This window comes from Poecile atricapillus, chromosome 9 (genome assembly GCF_030490865.1).
Source record: "Poecile atricapillus isolate bPoeAtr1 chromosome 9, bPoeAtr1.hap1, whole genome shotgun sequence".
NCBI classification, from domain to species: domain Eukaryota; kingdom Metazoa; phylum Chordata; class Aves; order Passeriformes; family Paridae; genus Poecile; species Poecile atricapillus.
The window spans coordinates 18,885,015-18,910,173 of NC_081257.1; the positions used below are offsets into that span (position 1 = coordinate 18,885,015).

A 25,159-nucleotide genomic window follows, 5' to 3' on the forward strand; every position below is an offset into this window, starting at 1 on the left:
GGAAGTACATTTTATCCCTAGCAAGAGTGAGCAGCAGAAAATCTCTCTTGAGATTTAATACCTTTTTTCTTTTTTTTCTTTTTTTTTTTTTTTTGAGGACATTAGATATGAAAACATATTCACAAAAAAAAAAAAATCCTTTTTTTATTATTTCCTTGGATTTGAAAAAAAACCCTCCCAATAGTTCTTGACAGAAGGGAATGACAGAGCTGACCAAGTGGCAGAAGGAAATTCTTTAATGAAATCCTCACACTGCAGTGGTCAGTAAGGTGGAAGCTCCTCCACTGGTCAGGGCAAGGCTGAACCCATCTGCTTTTCTTATGGAAGTTCAACAGATGTTCAGCATAATTAAGAGAGTTAAAGGAATGCTGCTGATATGTAGACACCATCCTTGTTCTAATTGTTTTTATCTTTTCAGTTCAATTACTTCCCCAGTTTGTATGACTAAGTGAAAACAAAAATGTATTTGAGATTCTCTCAAAGTAATACACGCAAAAATCCCAGAACAACTGTGCAGAGCCCCATGGAAGTTTTGATTAAAGGCAAATCCTTCACAATTCAGAGAGCACATACTCAATCAATGGTTGAAGAGGAAAACCTCCAGGGAGCAGCGGGAACTAAACAATTCTGATAAGGTTTCTGTGACTTTTCAGCAAATAGTAATTTGCTCCTTCATATTTCTTCAATGAGAAGTCAAGCATTGCATTCCTAAACCTTTAAATCAAATGATTTGCTGGGCATCAGGCATTCAACTTTCACCAGCTACTATAAAATATTGACTCTGCACATTCATTCATTTCTACCCAATAATTGATTCTTCTTTTTTTGCCTGTTACAGGCCCATAGCAGTATTCTGGGAGGTTGACTTAATCAAGATTTAGTTAAGAAAAAAGAATTCCTCAGCGTTTTCAGGTTTTAATCTTGTCTGGATTAAAACTTGCACCACATAAGCATGTATATAATCTGTTTTCTTAATGAGTTGTTTTTACTCTTTTCCTGTGTTATCACTATTAATTCCAAATCTACCATTCACAAGTGCCATCCTTAGTTCATAGAAAGGTTCCTGCTTTAATCACAGGGCTGGCATCACTCTGTCACAGGACAGAGTCTTCTGCACACTTTTGCTGAACAACCTTCTCAGCAGGGCCCCGTCTGAAGGTGCAGATCTCATCCCCTCTCTGGTAATGTGAATATTGACTTCCATGGTCAGCTCACCTGTCAGCCACCCAGAAATCCAATTTTATGGCACTGATGGCAGGATTGCTGCGTTTCCTGCACTGAGGCACTGCAGAGTTAGTCAGGGGAGGGTGGCAGAGGATGGTGGGAGCCACAGCAGCTCCAGCTCCTCTGCCCTGAGCAGTTTTTTTTGCATCAAGGGAGGCTCCTTCTCCCCCACGTTCCCAGGGAATGAACATCTGGTGCTCTGCAGCTCTTTGGTTACTCAGGCTTACCCTTAAATAATTAGAAATGGTTTCTAAAGTACAGCACCAGCCAGCACTGCATACAAAACAGGCTGTGGAAATGTGCACACAACTTGTGTCAGAGCAGCAGTTGGGTACAGATCTGCAGGTTTACTCACCTTCACCATAGCAAACTGCATGTAAAAATTAAAAAGGAAGTTCTCTTTTCCCTCTACTTATTTGATGAGCAAAATATGTATGCAAATGAAAAAGGAATACGACAGCCATAGCAGAAGATTTAAGGTGAAAATGGTTTTGTAAAAGCTGTCAAATGTCTTTTAAATTCATTTGGAACAGCTGCAGTAGTACAGTACCTGCTTCAGCCTGGCCAAAGAGAAGAAATTATATAACTATTTGCAACAAGTAAAACTACCTTATTCCTAATCAACTCCTCTAATTGCTTGAAAAAAAAAATCTTTAAAATGTTTGGGATTTTTCTGCTGAAAACATTTGAATAATTTTTGAAATTTCTGCAAAATCTATTTGGCCAGATATTACTCACCTGTTTTTCCACATACAGGCACTGATTTTCTTTTAGCTGGAATTTTCCAAGTCATTTGGCTTAAAATGGCTTAACCTTTTTCCATAAAAACATTATGAAACACTAAGTTTTTAGCTTTTTTCCTTGAGACACTTCTCTTCCCCTGAAATATGTAGTTGCCTACCAACCCCTAGGAAAATCAACAGGATCTCAGATTTCCAAACAAAACCCTTCACTTAAAGTGACAGTTTTTGTTAACATTCAGGTACCACCATTGCAAAAAATAAGAAAAAACAAACAAATAAAAAAAACCTTTGCATTTCTATTCTGCTTTACAACAGAGACATAGGAAAGTGCTTGGGAATTGGTCCCTGTTCTTGACAAGCAGAGCCTGTGTAGAATCCCAGCCATGTAACCTGTGCCAAAAGGCAGCAGGAACCCAGTTTGTACCTTCAAGCACCTGCTGCCTTCTCCCAGTGCATTAAACTAACTTTGCACTAACTAAACCTGGAGCAAAAAGACAGAGCTACTCAGTTTTGGTAGATGGGGACTTGATCTGGCTGACTATTTAAGCACATGATAACCTTTCAAAGTGAATTATCTCATTTATTACAGCTTTATCAATCCACTCAGAATAATAATAAAATATTGAAACTTGAAACAGGTTTGAATTCTTGTTGAATTTGAGCATGAATATGAAGCTGTGAAGTAATTCAATCCTACCTGAAGAAAAACAGACATTCAAGAGAATTAGCTTTTGTCCTCTTTCATTAACCTGTATTTCAAACAGTTTGTGTCTTTTCCAAAACTTTTCCATCACCCTATGATACCCTTCAAAAAAAAAAAAAAAAAAAGATGTATCTTTACTCTGAAAATCTTAGCAGTATCACAACCTTCTGTCATTAAAAGATAATTTTATGATGGGAAAATGCTTGTTAATTTTGTCATGGTTTACTATTTTTTCCCCAAATTGAGTCTTATCAATTAAAAAAAATATGAAGTTCCATCTACCCGTGCTCCATCCATCCAGTGTGCTTCTGAAATGATAAGCAAAACCAGTTGTTTTTTATTTCAGTGTCACAAGTGTGTGCCTAACCCAGCAGAAATGGCTGAAAGCACCTACCCGAGATTCACATTTCATCATCTGGGCCAGTTTATCAGGAACAGATGGAGGCAAGGTGATTAAATTTCTTCATTTTGATTGAAAGAACAAACACTTTCCTAGACTGCCATAACACCCACTTAAAAATAATGAGAATTAAAATGTGATTTTCTCTACAGAAGAGTTTAAGTAAGGACACCTACAACTTTTCTTTTAATATACTATTTCCTACCTGTACTATCAGACTATTTGTCTTTCATTCTCCTGTATGTGGGCTAGATAGATGATCTAAAAGTAGATTCATAATAAATTGCTCATCTCACCAAGATGAATTACAAAATTGACTTTCCCAAAATATCTTCCCTTTTTATCCTCTCTATTTGTGAAATGAGTCATATACATTTTCAAAATTTAATCAATTTGGAAATCCCAATGAAGGATTAAACCCTTTTCTGATGTATTTTACACGGCATTTCCTTTTACTGGGCAATCCCAAGACCTGCAGATGTACCTGCATTCCATTGCACACTCTGGACATGACATCAGGCCTTTGGCAGGCTGGGATTTACTGCCTGGATCCCTCACCTTCCATCTGAGGTAAAACATCTTGGGGTGAGATGTGACATCACAAGAAACAGATTCCCATAACCATTCCCATGTCCTTCCCAAAGACTTCCCACCTCACCAGTTCTAGGAAAGTCCACGTCCTCCAATCCCAAGCAACAACCAAAGGCAATAACAAAACCCTCTCCCACTTTGGTCTCCAATCAAGCACCAAAGAAGCAGGAAGGTGCCACAAGCCTTGGCCACAGAGCAGCTGTGTCAGGAGGGCGATGCTGTTTGTGCTCCAAGGGGATGGAAATGTCTGCTCCTCCTTCCCTGTTTGAGAAGGGACAACACTACACAGAGGATAATTAACACACAAACACCTCGAGTTCCATCCAAACCTAACAGCTCACTTTGTGTTGTGGTTCTTCCACAAATTTGCCAGCATTTACCATCTACAAAAACATTTGTGGATTTTCCCTATTCTGCCACAAAGGAAGCAATTACAAAATCACCGCAAGTTTTCCTCTTGCTTAGGAATTTTATTTTCATATCCACTTTTTAGGATTCATTATAGCCTACTATAAATTACCAAAAGGCATTCAACTTGTCAGTGCCCATAAATAATGGCAGATTCATTTTAAAGTATATTTACATATCAATTACTTAGGACTCAATACTACACATGCTCTTGAAAAATATTTTACTTTTGGTTATAAATCAAGACAATTCAATTATGCATTTTAAATGCATAATTGTCCTCCCATTTTCATAAATATTGTCAATATGCTATCAGTCTGTAAAAGTGTCTCAGTGAAATGAAAGAATGACTTTTCAATATTCTAAGTGTTTTAAAAGATGAATAGTCATTTCACATTAATTCTGCAAAACTGCAAAGGCACATTAGAAAAGAATCCTTGCCATAGTTTATGTTAGTCTGTATTTTCTCACCAGTGCAGAGCTAATTAAAAATGTGGGGAAATTCCTAAATTACTCCTATAAACTCAAAACCTACAGTATCTTTAAAAGAACCATGAGCTGCTCCATTGTCTAAAGGCAAAATACTTGTACAAATTTCTGAGACAAAAATGGCAGTATGTCTTTGTGAACTTTACCCAACTTTTCAAGATATTTCTGTGCCCTAATAGGTATTTTGTACCTCCAAAAACTGTCTTTTTATGAGATCAAACATTCCAGAGTAAAGATATTATTGCTCTTACAAAATTACCAATCACAGCTCCAGACCATACACTGGCTCCAAGGCAGGATCAACTCTCCCTGAAACTTCCTGGATAATTGCTTGTTTAGCTAGTCCTTAAAAACTTGTGGTGCTGGATAGCATAGAAATTCCTAAAATAAACTGCTGCAGGACTCAACCAGCTTTTTTGGCTGCAGTATTTTCAGAACAGCTGCCCTATGCTGCCACATTTCTTTGCTGCTCTTAACCCTTATTTCCTGCCCGAGGCAGACTCTGACCTGCAACACCAGGCAGATTGCTCAGGTTAACTGAAGGCTCCTTCACCTCTCTGATTCCTCTTTCAACTCTTGAATCATCTGTATATTTGAAATCAGAGAAAAGGTTGGTCTTTACCTGTTTACTCCCCCTCAAGACAAAAAGGCCCCTCTGCTGTGCTAGTAGGAGATAATACTAAGATGATGTAGCAAGATCCAGCTTCCAAAAACTATGTGGAATTTTTCAATGATTGATTAACATCCTACAGAAACGTCAAAATTTCTAGCAAAAAAATATAACAAGGTATATTGACTATGATTTTCTTTTTAAAAATTTAATATTGCACTTGTACAGAACCAGTGCTGAGAACTAAACTGCCAGGAAGAGAGGGCTCTGTAGTAAGCAGTGAAGGAACAGTGATAATTTTTATACTTTTCATAGCATTTAACTTCTTTAACAAACTATTTAACTTTTGATCAATGTTTGTAGATGGTAGATGAGTATTATAACCCACACAGAGGGGTAAAAACAGCAGTCAGAGCCTCGACTTCCAGAAGTACTCACTAAATTTAAGTGTCACCATTTTGAGATACCCTACAAGGGCCATGCAGAGTGTGAGCAGTGCACTAGCAGCTAACACTTGTGGAACAGAGCAGGCAGCACACAGATAATGTGAACTAGAGCAGCTCTTCAGCTGCAGCACTTGAGAGTACTCAAAGCAGCATATGATGCTTCACCCTCTTGTGTGAATCAGAGAAACACACAAGGTGTGAAGAATTTTCATGCTGTGTAAAGAAGAGCTGGGTAATGAAGTGTGTAAAGGGTGCATGACATGTGAATGAGAAAGCAAAAAGGTTCCTAATGAGTCTCCTCTACATGACCTGAAATGACACGAAATCTGACAATTTAAACAAATTCAGTGCTAACACTCTATTTTATGTCTGCTACTGAATCTTATTTACATTTCCCTTTTTTCTCCAAAATTATATGCACACTGACATAGGCTGCACGTGTGATAGGGAAGGTTATCTGTTCCTACTGACTTATGGGTTTGCATTATTGTAACACTGAGAAACCCACTGCTGACAATCAATTAAATGCAGCACTGTCCACAGCCAGCCTCTTCTCTAACCATGAGGAAGTTCCCCATCACAGAATGCGGCATTTGGAAGTTTTGTATCTTTAAAACACTCCCCCCTGAGCAGGTCATTGTTCAAAGTTGCAGAGTGAGAGCAAACAGTCCAGAAACACACAAATATAGTTAGCACAGCCCAGTCTGCCTGAATGTTTGGAGCTGTTTTGAATGGTCTGAACTGAACTAGCTCACTCAATCTTAAATTACTTACCCGAAATAAAGACCAAATACATTATACATGACAACTTTATTTTTATTTCTGAAATCTAAGAAAAGAATATCCCAATTTTTTCCAGTTAGTATAATGTTATCCCTTCTGTTGCCACATAGCAGACTGCAAATGTTAAGAAAGCTAATACTAAAAATCCCTGAAGCCAAAAGGATAAACTGGCGATAAAAATGTCTTGTATAATAAGGATGTATAAATTGTATTACTTTCACACCAAACACAGCTGGAAAAGAAGTGAATTGCAAAGTTATGGTTTAATGATATCCTCTTTCAGAATTCTCTCAGATGCCTGGAAAAAAAAAGCCCCAAAACCTCTCTTGTTCAGGGGAGAGCCAGGCACCACCCAGAACCTTGGGAATACCAAAGGAAACAACCACTTGTACTTCACTGTGGGACAAAGGGGGATAAATGAAGCTCCTTCAGTGTCTCCCAGCATCCTGAACTGCCAGAACTGAGCCATCCTTCCCCTTCCTGCTAGTATCTAAAAACAGGGAAGACTGTACATTTTCTGCCAGAGCAGATGCACAGAACAAACTTATAGAAACAAGACAGGCAGGAAGAAGGAAAAGAAAAGAAGAAAGAAAAAAAGCAATTGGAATTTAGACAGTGAATAGAAAGGAATTCAGAGCCATTGCAATGACCTGTCTAACCTAGGAAGTATTGGATATGGCAGACAGCAAACAAGACCAGCAGAGTGTAAAAATGGTCACAGGCTCCAGGGACAGCATTTCCATCCAAAAGCCAGTGGATCACCTTTTGCAACAAAAACCCTCACACTTATTTTTTCCCCCCAAGAATTATAGACACTGACAGCTGACAGATTAAACCAGCAGCAAACCAGCCCAGATCTTCACTTTTCCCAAAAACAATATCCTCAGCTTCACTAAATCAAATCATGGCAAACCTTGATTTGTTTATTTTGTTTGTCTGGGGGGAGGAGGGGTTGTGTGTTTTTTTGGTTTGTTTGGGGTAATTTTTTGCTTTTTGGTTGTTTTCTCTTTTGTTTTTTTGCTTTAATACAAATAAACATTTTAAAGACAACTAAATAGAGAGAGATCTTTTTCAAAGTGAGTGGAACCTTTCCTTCTGGAAGATTTCATCTCACGCAACATCCTTAACTCTGCCAGCACAACTAAAAACCAGCAACTGAATATGGAGATATTTCAGCCCTGAATTTTTTTTTTTGTTTTTGTTTATTTCTTTAGTCTCCAGACATTTGCACATTTACAAAAATTAATTGAATCTCAAGTTCCCAAGAACAAATTTTTATCTCATCAAACCAGGTGGGAATCAAGTTAAAGCCCACAAGGACATGACTGACCAGGCACAACCTGTGAATGCTGTATTAGCCACAAAGACTCTGAGGACTGAAACCCTACCATTAGTTAAGAAAAGAGAGCATTCATTCAATTTTCTGATTCTGTATTAGTGAGCTAATGGACATGGTGTATCAGGAGAAGAAACAATAGACATTTGCTATATTTTCTGAACAGAATGAAATAAAACATGAAATGTTTTGCCCTCTGCATCTTCAGCCAGTCAGTGCCAGGAATGGCACAGCCCCAGCACAAATCCAGGTCCTTTCTATGCTCCCCTTTTGTTTTCTCTCAGCAGAGCTTCACTAGCCCTGGTGTATGCAGTTAGAAATAGTTAAGCAGTAACAGATAAGCAGAAAGTATAATAGAGGATATAACTACAAGTCAAATGTTGGGCACACAGATGTTCTATAGCTGAGAGCTACTAGAATGCCTTTTTGTTTTAAAATTGTTTAAACTCAGTAAGCTTCATCACCAAAATTAATACCTGCTGTTTGTGCTGCAGCAGACAGTAGAAACTACTTTGCACAGCAATAATCACCAGCTAAGTTGTGTATCTGAGACTTTACTGCACCTGCTTCTCTACCACTAACACAAGTTTCAGAAGTAAATTACATCTCAGGCAAACCCAGATCATCACACGAAGCACGCACTGCAGAGCAACTCAAACAAACAGCTCAAACAACAAACACTTGAGACATCAAGGTACCAGCTGCTTAAAAATTATGCAGGGAGAGTTACAACTGCAAAGAGCTTAAGTTGACCTGTGCTTATTTTGTACTGTAAATTTTCTTCCTAATCTTGCCTTGAAACTTTGCTGCAAACAATATCCACCTCAATTTGAAAAGCCACAACATTTTGTCACTTACTGCTGCACAGAGCATACAATTATAGCAATGTAATTGTCATAGGAAGGTGGCATTTAGAAGCTAGAATCACATCACAATGAACGTGAGGAAAATGACTGGAATCACAGAAAACGTGAGATAAAGGAGGTGAAGCCACAAAAAGAAGCAATATGTTGAAATAGGGACTTCAGCTGTGATGCTTAGGTGCAGGAGATGGGAAAGATGATCAAAGCCCTCTGACAGATTTCCATTAGTAAAAATATCAGCAGCAATGAAGTTCTGGCTACACACAAAAGCATAACTCCATGTTGGCAGGATGGGCAGCTGGCACAGCTCCAAAGCCCACGCCTGATCAATATTCTCTCAGCAGATACTCCAGTTCTGTCTGCAGAGGGGACCAATGACCTCAAGACACATCTCTAGAAATAACTTCCACTCAGTACACACAGACTAATGTCTTCTCCTCTTGTTCAAAAAAGAAAAGAGCAACTGCAGCTCCATCTGCAAAAGGAAGTGTCAGAATGTTCCAGGCTATGATTCCAGCCTGTGAATGTTAATTAAATACAGATTATCCTGCAGTGCAGAGATGCATTTTAGAAACCTTGAGTTTAAAAGAGTACAAATCAACCCTTAGAATTAGCAATTTGCTTAATTTTTCCATTTTTCTCCTCAGTCTACTGTGGCACTACACTATTAGGAATGATATTTTAAGCATCTAAGTCTCACAAATTCCATTTTAGGAGCGAGATGTTCTGAGTTCAGCACTGCAATGCCCAGCATTAGCACACCTGCATTTCTGTGCTGAACTGCCTTGAGAAAGTTCCCACTCATAACTCACCACCAAATCTGAGTATGGATCAGGAATTGAAAAGTCTGTCCAGTGGTTCATATTGAATTCATTTTCCTCCCAGATCAGCCCTTTAGGAATTCACCCTCAGTCTTCTCACCATCATCTGGGTTTTTCTGTGCACTTTCCATGGTCCTACTCAGCCCTATTGCTGCACAGGGAAGCTCCCAGTCCAAACCCAACATTTTTACCTTTGGATCAGCAGTCAGCAGCTTGAATGCTTGATAGACTTGTGCTTCTTTCACACCTCCACCCAGATCCAAGAAGTTGGCTGGCTTTCCACCATTCAGGGATATTATATCACATGTTGCCATTGCAAGTCCAGCTCCATTGACTGTAATTGCAAATATCAAGTGCTTGTAATTCATACAGATAAAATGGGTGAAAAGACTTAAAATGTATCAGCACAACACCAGGATATGGCTCAAAATGTTGCACAGCTATTTCTAAATTCTAGTAGCTATTCAAGGATATCCAATGCAACAAATAATTCAACATCTGGTGCAAACACACCAGCATTTAGGATTTTTTAGGGCTTAGATGTGCACCTTCCTTTAAGCATGTATGAGCACTGGAATAATAAATGTGGCAATGCAGAAACTTCTGATTTTATTTAAAATAAAGTGACATAAAAACTTCTGGGAATAGTGATGTGAAGGAGAAATTGACTCTTCAAGCTCCTCTCCCACCACTCTGATGGCAGTGGATGCTTTGTATTACTGCATCACAGATAACTCAGTTTTGGGGACAGACCTCAGATGTTCCTGAAACTGCTTTTTATTTTGGATTTGCACTAGTCCAGAAGCATTTCTATGGGTAGGAAAATCTAAACTGGGAAAAGTGATGAGAATTATGTGTCCCCTTTATGTTGCTCCTGTTGGACAAAGGCACCTGTGTCACTCAGAAAACAGACCACTAAAAAATATCATAATGCTGGCAATTATTATTTGGGTTTTGGGATCTTTTAGTTGTTTTTTTAAATTGAGATTGAAGTCTCACTGTCACTTACTGAATCAACTGCAACACATTATCAGAATCCTCTAGATTTGTGTTTGGAATACATATCTGAGCCAATATAAATGCTGAGCATTTTCTTACCAAGTAAAAAAAAACAAAACCCTAATTTAATTAGATTAATAATAAAATGTTGTATTGGCTAAAAGAATCTGTAAAATATGAAAATTATTTAGAACACAACTGATTTTTCTACTTATCGCTTCTACACAGCAGAGTAATTTCTGTTCTACAGAAACTTCAGGAAAATAAAAAACCTGCCATTTCCAAGCAGATTCTTCAGCAGCTTTCCTTAAAGGGAAATGGAGTTTAATATTCAATTGTAGCTGGGAATGTAACATTTACCATACTTTTCAAGTGTCTTTTAAAAAACAGTCTTATTTTTTAAAGTGAATGATTAGGTTTTAATGACTTTTCCTGTTTTGTTTTAATTACTGGAAAGACCAATTTCATCAGGTTAAAACCTCAGAAACTGAAGCTGCTTAGCCTCCCTTCTCTCTGACACCACTCCTGCCCTGCTTGTGTGCTGTGGCCATCAGCACATTTTCCACACAATTCTAGTTTCACTCCTTCAAGAACTTATGGAAGGACACACAAAACTGCAGAAATACTCAGCAAAACAGACTGAAATTCTGTCAAGGGTGAATGTCAGATGTAAACAAAGTCTATACACTAACAAGTGTAAATTTGTTTTCAAATGTCTTTTGGATGTATTTGCTCTTACCAAAGCAAGCTATGTTTCCATCCAGTCCTATATATTTTAAGTCATATTTGGCAGCTTCATTCTCTATGGGCTCATTTTCAGACTTGTCATCCATGGCAAATATTTCTTTTTGCCTAAATTCTGCGTTGTCATCAAAGTTTATCTTGGCATCGAAGCAAACAACTGGAGGAGAAAATAAAACAACACCCAAGCATTTAGAGTTTACAGTCAGCCACAGCTTCTGAAATATTACAGCTACTCCAGCAGCGAGGGGGAGGCTGATTTTGGGAATGATGCTGCCTCCAACACAGGAGCAGCTGAAGTTCTAGCACTGGGTCCAGCAGGAAAGAACAGGTTCTCCATAAATCCTGTATTGGGAAAAGGCACAGCAAGATCTCCACACCACACAGGAAGATCCTCTGTGTGTGCTACGAAGTTCCTGTATGTCATGAGGGCAGTTTCTGTGATTTGGACAAGTAGAAAATGACAGAGGAGACTTTAACTTCCATATTTTGAAAGAATAGCAGATATAACAGCTAACCAATCCAAAGCCATGTGTGGTAACATGCAGTCATTCAGAGTTGAGCAACACAAAATGCTTTCCTTAGCCATATTTTGAATTTCTGATGTTATTGACTATACAAACATTACTTCATTAAAGAGCTGAAAAAACCTGAAGCCAAATGTGTTAAAAATGACCAAAAGATTCCTTTTAAATAAAGAAAATTAAGAAAGTAAATACAAACCTTCTCATCAATATCAACATCCACTATGGTTGCAAAACCAAATTAAGAGGTTCTGAATCTGACTACATTAAATAGAAGATACAAAGGAATGGCTAGCTGCCACAATATTCACATAAATACAGCAGTAACAGAAAGGCCTGTAGAGTGTTACTTGCCTATTTTCTGACTCATTATTTCTATGGGTTTGCATAGGCAAATGCCTCATTAGATTAAAATGTTCTAAGTAAATGTAAGACTATATACTTATCATATTACTATGCAAGTAATTTCCCTTGTACTATGTTCAGATTATAATTACTGACTTAAGCATAATTGATTTCTCAGGGCAAGCCAACCAAATTTAAGTGCCTTTAAATGCTGTGTCCATAAAAATCTAATAGTTTTTCTCTCTGCTGGCGTTTTTTTATTCACATTGCCATTGGGACACATCCATGGTACATGTGCACGTGTTCATGAGCATTGCACACATCTGGAGGTCAATGACAATTAAGAGAACAATTTTAGTCTTTGCTGTAGATACTCATCAATTAAAATAACAAAACACACAGTCTTGTTTGGTGTCTAGTATACAGTTTCCTATTATTAGGAAAAAATAGCTAAGGAAACAGCAAAGAAAACATTTCCACAAGTAGAAGAGTCCCAACTGTATATCTTGATTTGCACTGGGTTTTCTTGTTTTGGTTTTTTGATTTTTTTAATGTATTTTTTAATATTTGACTTGCAACTGAAAACAGATTAAATTAAAACTATCAAATTTCACTTCAGTGACTGCAGTTTCAGGAAACTGCTCATGAGTGTGTATAATAAATCTCTTGAAAGAGTCCAGATCTTACCTGGTCAACCATCATGTGGGAATGTGCCAAAAGCAGAAATATCTGCAGTTCCTAACATGCTGCTAATGTACTAGAGCTGCTTTAATTATTTTTTAGCAATGATATAAGACAATTTTTCTTCTTCAACCTTTCAGGTGCTTAAATTGCTAAACCCACTCAAAGCAATAGTAAAACTGCAGCTTCAGAGCTTGGTTTACCTTACACACCAACATCCTCCAGGTCACATTTATAGAAACTAATTTCTAAAGAACATTCATTTTTAACAATGGCCATGCTGTACAAAGTAGAAGCAAACCCATGTACTGATATTTATCAAACCATTTTCACTATCAAAAGCACATTGTTACATGCATGATAGACTATACAAATGGATTTTTCTTCCACATAAATATCAAAGAATGCTCCAACACTTATATTCATGAAGTACTTCTGTTGTTTTTGTTAGTGGTGTAGGATTTTTGTCATCTGCCAATTCAACAGTTTACACTGAGAGCAAACAAAACAAAAACAAACAAACAAAAAAAACAAGGGGAAGTTTCAGGCTTTTGACCCACTAGTGTTAACAATGAATTTGCTAAGATATTAAACAAGGAAATACAAAGAACCTGATGGAAATCCACACAAGTGATAAACAAAAAACACAGCAAGAAATAAATCCATCTTATCCATTACTTTGACAAGAATAATGGGCTTCATACAGAGATTTGTATTTTATCATTAGGGGAAGCTACATTAAGCTACTCAAATGTTTTTCCATTTGTTTTATCTTTATTCTTCTTTAAGACATTTCAGATGGAGAAACTGCTAGCAAAAAAGGAATAAGCACAGGAAGACTCCTGTGCATTTCTGTGAGCAAGATGGCTTTCACAGCTTGAAACCCACTCTGTTTCTGCTCCTCAGCTTCCTGGATGCAAAACACATGAGGAAAAACTTTGGATAGAACAGCACAGAAACTCCTACCATCCCTCAGATTAAGGGGAAGCACAGCCATTCCAGAAGAGCTAACTTGGTAACTTATCCAAATCTTTATTTCCACAGTGCCACCTTGCAGAATGCCAGCAAGGATGCAAAGTGAGTGCCACCACGGTTCTTTCCAATCTTTAAGGACCACATTTTTTTTCCTCTCATTATTTACCCTCCTCTCCCTCACTTGCCTCTAGCTGCACACCAATTTCCCCTCTTGGTACCCACCAAATGAGCCTTCAGCACCTCAGTGAAATGGAACAACGAGGAGGTAACTGTGATCCCCTGGATCAGCCCTGCCAGTATTTCAATATCCCACAGGCACCTTCAGTTCCTCCCCTCTTCACCTTTGTCCAAGTTACTTGGACAAAAATGACAAAAGGAAAAAAAGGTTTCAGCTGGAACACCAACCATTATAATGAGGTGAAAGCTAATTCAGCTCCTTACTTTCACCCTGCACCTCCTCAGCCCTGTAGTCATGGTGCACGAAGCTCAATGACCCTTTTCCTTCCCAAAGGATGTAGCCAAGTGTCTCCTTCAGCTGAAATTTGTCCTGTGCTGTAGTAGACTGCAGAGTCATGCACTTTAAAATTTAAATTACCCATATGAATGCAAACATAAAAGAACAAGTTTCTTTCCACACAATCTCAGTAATTCTAACAGCATTAACACACACACACAAAACCCCCAAAAAACCCACAAAACAAAATCAAGAAAACCTCAAATTTGTACACGAGCAGAAAAGCAGAAAATGTTGCTGTCCTTCATCAAGCAGAACATGTAGAAGCCAATGCTTCCAGTACTTGGATGGAACAACAAAAGGTATTGAAATATCAAATCTGCCAAGGGAATATTTATGAATGTTGCTTAAATTACACTACAAAATGAAATTAATGCGAAGCTACTGCTACATCCTTCTATGCAATTTAATTTATAGTTTGCATAAATAAAGAATTATAATGCATTCATTTGTTTCCTTCAATTTCTTACCTTGCCCTTCTGGAGTTTCACCAAAGGGATTGACTTCAACCTGAGTGGCATCAATTTTCAAGAAAAGATTATACAGCTTCTTAATTTGATCTGCTGCCTAAATGTGATCAAATGATTTACAATTACCACACAGAAAAATAAAAGTTCATACTTTCAAGGCAAAGAAAGGAAAACCATTATCGATTATTTTTAATGTATTACATTGCACATTAATTCTGGATAATTACTGCTTTTATTTCTGTTTTTTAACCATATTCATATAGTCTCTTACACTGTTATAGTGTAGCATTATGATACTGTGTAACGTTTAGTAAATGTGCATTTAAAGACTACATGAACTGGAGATTTTCTACAAAACAGACAGTGCAATTACTATGACAAGTTTAATTTGGGAAGTGTCTGCTAGGCACCAGCATAATGAAGTATTCTCTGGTACACTGAGATCTGAGCTGCATTCATGTTAATCAGTCTAAAGTCAGAAACCACAAAGTAGTTTGTGCACTCTGGTGACTTCAGAAAAAATATCTGTTTCTCCCTCCTATATCAGTTTGAAATATTTTCTTGAAGAACTTATGTCTAAACAAGCATGCTTGTTTACTCATTACAAGATACTCCTGCTTGCTCCCTATTACTCCTCACCACCTCTCTCCATGCCTGATTCCATGGCTGAAAGTACCACCACTGACTACTAATTTCCAAGGCTTTGTTCTTTTAAAATTTTTCCACTAATAGAACTACTTAATAACAGCAACATGAATGTGTATCAAAAAATCCCTTTGGCTCATTACACATTGTGAACCTATTAGCTGAAATAAGTTTGCAGATGAAGTGCACTAATAAAGAACCACTCAATTTTTTCCCTCTCATTACTGATCAGCTAACTGAAGTACACAACCCAAAAATACTTGGGACCTCTCCTGATAAGTAAAATGAATTAGAGTAAAGAAAGCATAAGTCAGCTTTCCCCTACAAGGTCACTTAGGCAAAAGAAAACGTTACAACTGGAAAGACTCAACCCCAATCCCAGTTTGCCCAGAGAGGCTGTGGAGTCCCCATTCCTGGAAGTGTTCAAGGTTAGGCTGGATGGGGCTTGACCTGATCTAGTGGAAGGTGCCCTTCCCAGGGCAGGGTGGTTAAAACTGGATGGGCTTTAAGGTCCCTTCCAAGCTAAACTGCTCTGTGATAAGGTTCTTTAAAGAGACACAGTTGGGAAGCAGCACAAATTGCTTAGGAAGTATTCCCTGCTCAAGAGTTATCAGTTGAAGCATTCTCAGTGGGTCTGACTTAAAAAATATCGGTTGTAAATGTGCAGCAGCTTCCTTGGCACAAACCCTGAGGCTGACAAACCACCCCAAGAGCACAGGGTGAGGCTCTCAGCAGCAGTTCTGGGGAGGCAGCCCCACCATGAACCCCACTGAAAAGCTGCTGTTGCCACAGTCCTCTGCTGCAATTGCACCACAACACCAGAATCACTTCACTTTCATTAAGGGCTGCTCCATCTTTCAGCACCTCTCTGAATCAGACAGCTTAATGTCAACACTTCTCTTTCTCAGGGTCTATAAGAACTGAGCCTCTTCAAGCAGAAAATCCCAGCCAAGAACTAGAGAATATATAAGTAAATACTAGGATTTGTCTGGATAAAAACTATGTCCCTATGCTTCAGTAAATTCCTTTTAGCTGACAGCATGAGGAAAGAAATGCATTCCTGCAGCATTATTTAAATATGTTGTTTCAAAGTCCATACACATTTGCTGTTAATTATTAAGTACCAGAACTCTTCAAGAGCTGAAAAGTTCTACATAATCATTCCTCCTCATTAGACATACAGCTAAATCTTCAAATGTGTGTTAATCAACTTAATCATTATGCATTTGTTAATTGCATGTTAGGATAGAAAATAATTAAAACTGCTGAATTAAAAATAAAGGAGTTCTACAAAAATGACAGTTTGATACTACAGAAAAACACAGGCCAGCTTAAATGAGCTCTCTTCTCTCCAAAGTGATGCATAAAGGCAAATATATATACTCAAAATATATATACATATAGAAAAGAGATACTGAAAATAAAACATGCTGGTAGCCTTTTGTTTTTGAGTTGAATAAAAAAAAATTAAAATGTTTCAATCACAAAGCCAGATACACTTTTATTTCTCCCTATATTATGAGCAAATTTTCAGAAACAGCTCTACCCATGCCATTCACAGAGCTCCAGTGGAATTCCAAGGAAAACAAAGGAATTGTGGACGAACATGTTGCCATTGAGTGCTCCCAGGACTAGGGACTCTCACTTTAAAACTGTAAGGAACTTACTCAGAATGCTAAAGCCCAATGACAATTACATTGATGCAATTTAGTATTTAGGATGTGAAAATGATCCTGATTTAATGGACACTTGGCCTTTCCTGCCTATTGGAAAACATTTAACATAGAGCTGGGCTAAAAAGCCTTCAGCCCAAACCCAGGCAGTGGAGTCAAGTTACCTGCTGCTGCAAAGATCCTTGGAAGCCCAAATTTTTTGCCATCTGCAAAGCCTGATGATCCTTCACGCCTTCAAAAATATCTATTTCCTCCTGCAACAGTAACATGTGTAAATATAACTAAATATTCAATCTGAATGGAGGTTTATAACTTCAAAAGGAAAACACTTAGTATACATGTGCAAATTAGTAATTAAAGCCTGGCTGTTTGCCAAGGCTCCCCCAGACTGAGGCTATAGCAGCTGCCTATAGGGGATGTTATAATTACCACACTGACTATGAAACAGTCCTTCCAAAAAATATATAATTCTTCAGGGTGGCATGCTGACAAGACAATGTGACACCAGCTTTCACTTTTAATTACTGTACAGATGGCATTGACGAATATTTAGTCTGTTAATTTTTATGACATATTCTGGAATATTTTCAAGGCAATGAATGTCACTGCCCAGTAACACTGTGAAGTTTATATAATTTTTAAATGCACATTAAATATTTTTACAATTTTCTGAATAATTATACTTGATTGTATCAATTATTTTCTCAGCTGAATAGCTTATCTAGTCATTATCTTGCCACAGTAACTTAAAAAATACTTCAGTGTAGTCATCATTAAGAAAGTAATTACAACAGTTGTATTTCAGATGCAAAAGTCTTGCAGGTACAAAAAAATAATTAACAACTCTGTCAATTAGAGAAAAACAGCCACAAAAACAATAAGTATATTGGCACCAACCCACTTGTGAAAAAACTGTGTACCTTCCTGAAAGTGAAAATCACTCATAAAATGTTTCAGATCTGAAGTTTAACATATCACATAACAGCCAGATTTAAGACCTTTTTCTAATTGAAAAATTCTAGTAAAATCAGATGTTAAATATGTTTCATTTACTAGATGACAGGTATGATCCTGTATTTGATGAAACTCTATTTTTACGGTTCTTCCTGTCTCCTTTTTACACGGAAGGAAAAACGGAACAAGAAAGGGGGAAAAAGATATTCTTTTGGATAACTGACAAGGAAAATTGTTATTGCAAAGCATTATTTCAGTACCTTAAAGATAAGTTCTGGGCTAGTTACTGCAACTTCTTCGATGTCCACACCACCCTGAGGACTGCCAACCATGACAGGTCCATTGCAGGCTCTGTCCATCAGAATTGCAAAGTATGTTTCCCTTAAAATATCCAGTGCTTCTGCAACCATCACCTAAAAATGGATAGAGGGAAGAGAAGAAAACATCAATGTTTCTGACTGGTCCTTCTGCTTTGCCTTAAAATGCAGCTGTTTAATGCTTGCTATCCTGAAAATAAACGTTGGTTTCACTGCTTTTACTGCAGTTCCACAGCCCTGTGACCTTTTTCCCAAGAAATGCTCTCTCCTTAAGTAAGAGCCTCCTCTAATGCTGCTCTTGTCACTGGGGCATGCAGCGAGAAATGCAAACCAGGAACACCTCGGGGTTGGGGTTTTTCCAAGAGCTGCTGCTGTGTCCATACTGCAGACCTCTGTATTACCTTTTTATCCCAATAATTTGGGATAATTCTTGATTCTCAAGACAATAATTCTTTTCCCCAGAAAGACTTGGGTCACAAAGAACTCAGTGTGCAGACCACACACATAAAAGGACTGCCACGTTGGCTTTTGGATGCATCTCACCAGCAGTGCTGTTCCTCACCAGCAAACCCTCAGGCTTAAGTTCTTTCCCATATTCTCACCAAGGGCCACTCAACCCTTTTAATCTCTGCACTGAATTCCTTCCCTGCCCAAGTATTTCTTAAGAAAATGGGTTTACAGGTAATTCTGCCAATTCAGCTTTTTATTTTCAATTTAGAGAGTCGAGCAGGTATGTGTCCTTCAGATACTGGCACAATCTAGAAACACAGATATTTATTTTCCCAAGGAGCTACTACTTTCTCGTTATTACTATAAGCTACAGAGGCATTTTGTACCAGTATCTGACAGACACCACAACACAAAACAGAGAGATGATTCAAATCCCATCTTTGGAATGTACAAGCAGCACATTAAAAGTGATGGAAATTGGCCCATATAAATTCTTTGCTACAATTTTTTCCCTCCTCCCAAAAACAAGACCAGGTCCTTTCCATTTTAGCATTACAATAACTGTACCTGTCTCCTCACCTGAACTGTCCATTTTTGCAATAGTTTAACAGTAACTATTGAAGTGATTTCAGAGACTGAGGAGTTTTACACTTGCAAAGGACTCACAAAACTGTTTTGCTATAAAAATACTAAATTTCCCAAAATAGTCTTAATTTTAGGAAAAAATCTGCATATGATCATCAGTAATTGTTGCCTGTGATCATAAAAGATGCCACAATCAAAGCTGCAAAGACTGTAGCTCTGCTCTGCATTACAGTCTTGCTTTTCAGTCTGAAAGTGAAGCAGCCACCTCTGCAATTTAATTAGCATTACATTCCTCCTTAAAACAGCTACATCTTTCAATGAGAGGTAGAAATCAGGAAAATCACTTCCCAAATATTAATATAATTAAGAAGGATTAAATGGCAACATCCTTCTAACATGGTCTGTTTATGAAGTGACAGTTTTGAACCATGACTGCAGACAATGATCTTCACTGAATATACCACAATGAGAAATTCATCCTCTCAGTCAGCAGATCCAAGAGGCATTTTTATACCTGCAGCCTTAAAACTCTGCCTACCTGGTACAAGGTGCTCCATCAAAAGAGTGTTCCTGGGGTTTTCATAGTTCAAGGACTATAAACAAGAAAGATGCACTATACTTTCACCCAAGTCGCATTTTTGACAGTCTATTCCAGAGTACATAAGAAAGAATGTAGGGACTTTCTGCCAGGCAGTAGGTATTAGAGAAGAGGAAAAAAAAAATAACTGTAAGAAACAAGGAATCAAATAAAGACATCAGTGCTCAGAATTGAAGGAAAGATGAAATTTCTCTATGGTCTTTTTTTGACTTGGAAGAAATCTGCTTTATAGTAATTTTGTTTCCTTCTACTTTTACCTCACTTTATTCACACAACATTGGGGGATATAAAGGAATAGTTCAAATAAGCTGTTCAAAAGGAAAGTAAAGAAAGCCGGGGTGAAGGAGAGAACCAAGATGCAGAAAACTACTGTACTACTTAAAAGCATCTGCCTATTTTAATCTACTACAGAGGGATGCTAAAAGACAACTTCAGAGACATAGCTTGGCCACCTGCCAAGATTTGTCAAATTAACAAGCAAGGGTAGGGAAGGCATCCTTGATTTGCTGCTATTTTTACCTGCATCCATGTTTTCACCTTCTTACATATCCTGCATCAGTGTATCTGAAAAATGTGCATCAGTTGCTTTAGACACAAGTCAGATAAAACCAACTGGTCCTACTGGATCTTATCAGAGCTGTTGTTTCCACAGAGATCAGGGTCAGGGCCAGATTTAGGATGGGAATACACTCAACAAGTTTTGAGGAATACACTTGCAGGCACAGCAGGTGGAACATTATTAAATCAGGTATCTTCAACTGCGACTTCCAACTGGAGTGATTGTCCTCACCATTGCTAATTAACAATGTCATCATCATCAGATACTTCTGAGAGTCTACTTTGCAGTAGGCAACCTTAGAGCAGAAACTGTCAGATTGTGAAGTATCTCTAATTTCTCCCAACAAAGTAACTTTCCTTCATCCTCCTGGTTTGATGCAGAGCAAAGCCAGGGCAATTGGTGTTCCAGATCTTTAAATATCATTTAAGTCTACCTATCACTCACATGACAGAACTAATGCAAACACCTTGATGAACAGTTAAGAATAGTGAAATTGAATCTACAGACTGTTGACTCTTCTCACATTTTCTCTGTTTAGCTTTTGATAAAGAATATGACACATCATTATCTGTTTACCATATCATATTTATATTTAAAATGTCCTGGGGAAAAAATCAGTTTTCATTAAAACTTCCTGACAACTTCAAGCTTTCTCTCTCTGTAACAAATTGTTACCTAAAAGTTTCAGTCACACATCTAATGCCATGAGGGTAACAGTAACAGCTTTTTTTTAAACAGAATCAAATATGCAAAATGTTCATTCTGTTATTGCTTGGAGAGAAAACACAGGTAGTGAATTCTCAGGTTGTCATGATAAGAGAAGACTGTCATCACAGACAGCCAGGCTCTCCAAATTCCAAAGTGCCATAAGAGGATTTTATGTAAACTCACAAAACAGGTTCCAAGTTATAAGGGAATTGAAGAGATTGCTATTAATTTGAGAAACATCAATCTGAAGAGGCACAAACACACTTTAAATTCTGTAGCAGGTGCACAAGCTGAGAAAGCAAGCTGAAACCATCATTTTCTGTTTCATAATTATTCTAATTGTAGAAAATTTCTACCTTTTATACTTTCCTTACATGCCAAAGGTGCATGACTTCCACTCCCTGACTTGACACTAGCTCATTGACTGCCTCACAAAAAGTGACATAATAACTGTTTTTCCTTCTGAAAAATGCTTATTACTTTTTTAAAACATAGGAGTATTTTAAACCACTCAAACTTTCCAGAACACCGAGAAGTTTAAAAAGCACAAATCCTAAAAGACATGCCTTTTCTTTTCTTCCTGAAATTCAGTTTTCCTGAAGTACATGTAGAACACAAACTCTTCCATACATGCAGAGAGAAAGCATGTGCCTTGAAATAGAAAAAAAAATGCAGCAATTTGTTCCCATCTTAGCAAGCCTGAAGAGTCTGCCTGGAATTTTCAGTGCATTCATTCCCATGCATTAAATGATACCTCAGACATAGCTATATCTATATGTTTAATAATATTACAGTAGTTTGGCCCTTGATTAAAATGTCAGTATTTGATTTTTTAGTCCTGACACCACAAACCCGAGCCCTCAGCTCCTCTAACTATTTTGAAGATCCCAATGTGAGCTAACTTTGTAAATGAGAAATTCTTTTAAAACAAACATAATTCTGATGGGAAATATTTTTTTGATGAACTAGTGTGTAACTTTAAACATGCTTTCTTCACTATCTAATAAGCATAACATTGGGAAAACTGCTAGAAAATGAATTAATTTAAAGCAGGGTGTATGTTCTTACCATTAATTGCTAAGAATCAAGAACTCAATACCAAAAAATATAAAACATACTAGTTAAAAGCCAACATACTTTGAAAAGCCAACTCTATAATCAGAATAAAAGTCCATGACAGCAGATGATCAGCTTCTCCCAAGGAAAAACATCACATTGGTTTATCATGCATCAACATTAAAATACCAGTTTCCCTAGAACTCTATAGCAAAGGAAAAATACAGTCTCTCAAGGCTGTAGACAATCCTGTTCCACCAAAATAAAAATCTGAAGTTCAGTAGTGCAAACTTCACCTTAAGCTTCACCTCTGCCCCATCTGCTTAGTGCTGCCCACTGTTCATTCACACAAACAACATGTGGAGGGGGAGAAAGGAACTACAAGTTAAATATTCTATAGCTACATGGCACAAAAGTCATCCTAATATAAATCCTTTGAATAACCCATGTTATTCAAAAAAACCCCAACACCCATACATTTCTTCCATTTCTATCAATTTCAAACAAAATTAGAAGTTTCCTTTTCAGAACTGAATCTGTCAATGACGAACAGGCTTGCACTCTGACAAAAAAAGTAGAATTTCTGTATGGATGTATTCAAGACAGGCCAAGTAGGGCAGAAGAATAAAAACAAAGAACTTATAAAAGAAAGCTGCTTTTACAATGCTAATTTTCCCCAGGAGAGTTCCTTAATATGGACAAGGTATATCCTTTCTTATATCCTTAGTATTATCAGGATCTCCAACAGAAATGCCTTAATGGTAATACTGAGTCTCCTATTTTAATAGCTAGTATTTCTTGTTAAGAGCAACCCTGAGCAGTGATGGTAATCTGCTCTCCTTGCTCCCCAAGAGAAGAATTACCTGAACACCTTCCTCCAGCCCTCATTAGACAGGATCTTTCCAGACAGGTGTTCCTTCCCCTTCTGTGCTAATACTCCAAGCTGTTCACAAGACATTAAATGGGAACTGCAGCTCCTTCAGCTCATGCCAAATTATTTCCTGGCACAGATGCAGTGTGGCTCTTGACTGCTTTACCTGGATGAGGATTCTTGCTCAGTCAAACAAAGCAAGAGATAAAAACAGACAAAGCAGATAGGCAATTGCCAGGATTTCCTGGCTCACAGAATTTTACTCATTTGAAGGAGAATCTTGCTGAATCTTGGCTTTTCTTATTTAGGCCAATACAGAGCAAGTCTTTCATGCTGAAGTGAATCTTGGTGCCTTGCAGAAAGCACCATCATTGGAAAAAGATCTCCCAGGTTCATTTGGTACCTCAACCACTACCACGAATATATTTTAGTCTGAATCTGCAACAAGTAGAAGGAATCTACTGTTCAGACACTTCAATTGAGAAAAAAAAAACCTCATACAAACCTTTCCTCATACAAACCTTTCAATACTTAAAGGGGCTTACAATAAAGATGGGAACAAACTTTTAAGTAGGGCCTGTTGCAATAAGTCACGGTGATTCTAAACTAAAGAAGACAGATTTTGACCACACATAAGAAAGATTTGTTTCCTACAGGGAGGATGGTGAGGCACTGGCACAGGTTGTCCAGAGCAGTGGTGGATGCCCCATCCCTGGAAACATTCAAGGCCAGGTTGGATGGGGCTCTGAACTGCCTGATCTGGTTGAAGATTCCCCTGTTCATTACAGGGGGTTGGACTGAAGGAATTTTACAGATCCCTTATAACTCAAACCATTCTGTGATTCTTCTGTCACTCTACTAAGACTTGCCCAGACCTGAGGGTGACTGAAATGCAGATAATATTATTACTAAAGGGACCCATGTATCTACTGCTTCTGTAAGCAGAATGTCAATAAGCATGTACAGCTAATGCTCTAATGCAATTATATCACCATTTAGGATGTATTTGATGAAAGATGAGCCTATGGCAAAGGATTCCTTTCAATATACATTGCAGAAATCAATTTATTTTTCCATCAGTGGGTATGCCAAAATTGATGAACAAAATACATACACAAACTAATGAAATAACTCCTTTTTTTTTTATCAATTAGATGTAATCAATCAGAAACTGGAGAAGGATTGAAAAAAAAAATCTATGTCGTACATCCCAGCTTATTAATGCAAAATTGTGGCTGAACATAGTTTTCAACTTACAAGAGGCCAAAATCTTACCTTTTTAACTGTCACACCATCCTTTGGAGTTTGCTTGGTTGACAGATTGTACCCAATCATCTGTTTAGCAAGCTGTTCAACAGTCTTAGGGCTACAAACAAAGGAAAAATGTTAGTTTACTGAAAAATATTAAAAGAAACAGTCCATAGCTACTGTAAACAGCCTAAATATTATACAAGGAAAAATTTATTTATGGTTTTTTCAACTGAAAGTTCTTACTCTTTAGTTAGATGAACTCCTCCTTTCAATCCACTATTGAAAATACCTTTCCCTCTCCCTCCAGCCAGAATCTGTGCCTTCAGAACAATTTCCTTTGCCTCTGTAAAAGAAAAACACATAGCAATTCTATGGTTTGTCAATTACTGAGCTTGTTAATATGAGATCAAAAAGCATTTCCAGATTGGACTCATTAACAAGAAGTTGTTTATAACTAGTAAGCAATAAAGCAAGAGTAAATTCATCATTTCTAGAAAGCAACCTTGCCAAAAAAAAAAAGAATTGCCTAAGGAAGTTAAGGGATACACAGCTTATTAGAAGGATAAATAAGTCATTGCAGAGATCAGAACCATGCCATTAATGCTACATGGCCTGCCCAACAATCCACACAACCAGCCCAGCTCCATGGCTGACACACTGGCATGGTTTTTAGACATAAATCAGATCATATTTTGTCTTGAATGCACAATAAAACAGTGCTCATCAAGAGAAATAAATTCCATTCCTTGCTCTGAACAAAATCCCTATCTCCAAAGGGCAGGTGAGTGCAGAGCAAGGGCAGGAACTGTGAAAATATTTCATCTGT

At 37.6% G+C, this 25,159-nt stretch overlaps 1 protein-coding gene across 2 annotated transcripts in view; it reads right to left on the reverse strand.

Annotated features, from left to right (window-relative positions):
• SUCLG2 (succinate-CoA ligase GDP-forming subunit beta) overlaps positions 1-25,159 on the reverse strand; it is a 109,191-nt gene that overhangs the window by 34,403 nt on the left and 49,629 nt on the right. For both annotated transcript variants that reach the window (XM_058845080.1, XM_058845081.1), the window contains 7 exons: positions 24,577-24,676; positions 24,358-24,448; positions 18,199-18,351; positions 17,149-17,238; positions 14,667-14,763; positions 11,156-11,317; positions 9,609-9,751 (listed from right to left, as the gene is read on the reverse strand). In XM_058845080.1, the coding sequence (XP_058701063.1) occupies positions 9,609-9,751; positions 11,156-11,317; positions 14,667-14,763; positions 17,149-17,238; positions 18,199-18,351; positions 24,358-24,448; positions 24,577-24,676 (836 nt within the window). The remainder of the gene's footprint in view (positions 1-9,608; positions 9,752-11,155; positions 11,318-14,666; positions 14,764-17,148; positions 17,239-18,198; positions 18,352-24,357; positions 24,449-24,576; positions 24,677-25,159) is intronic.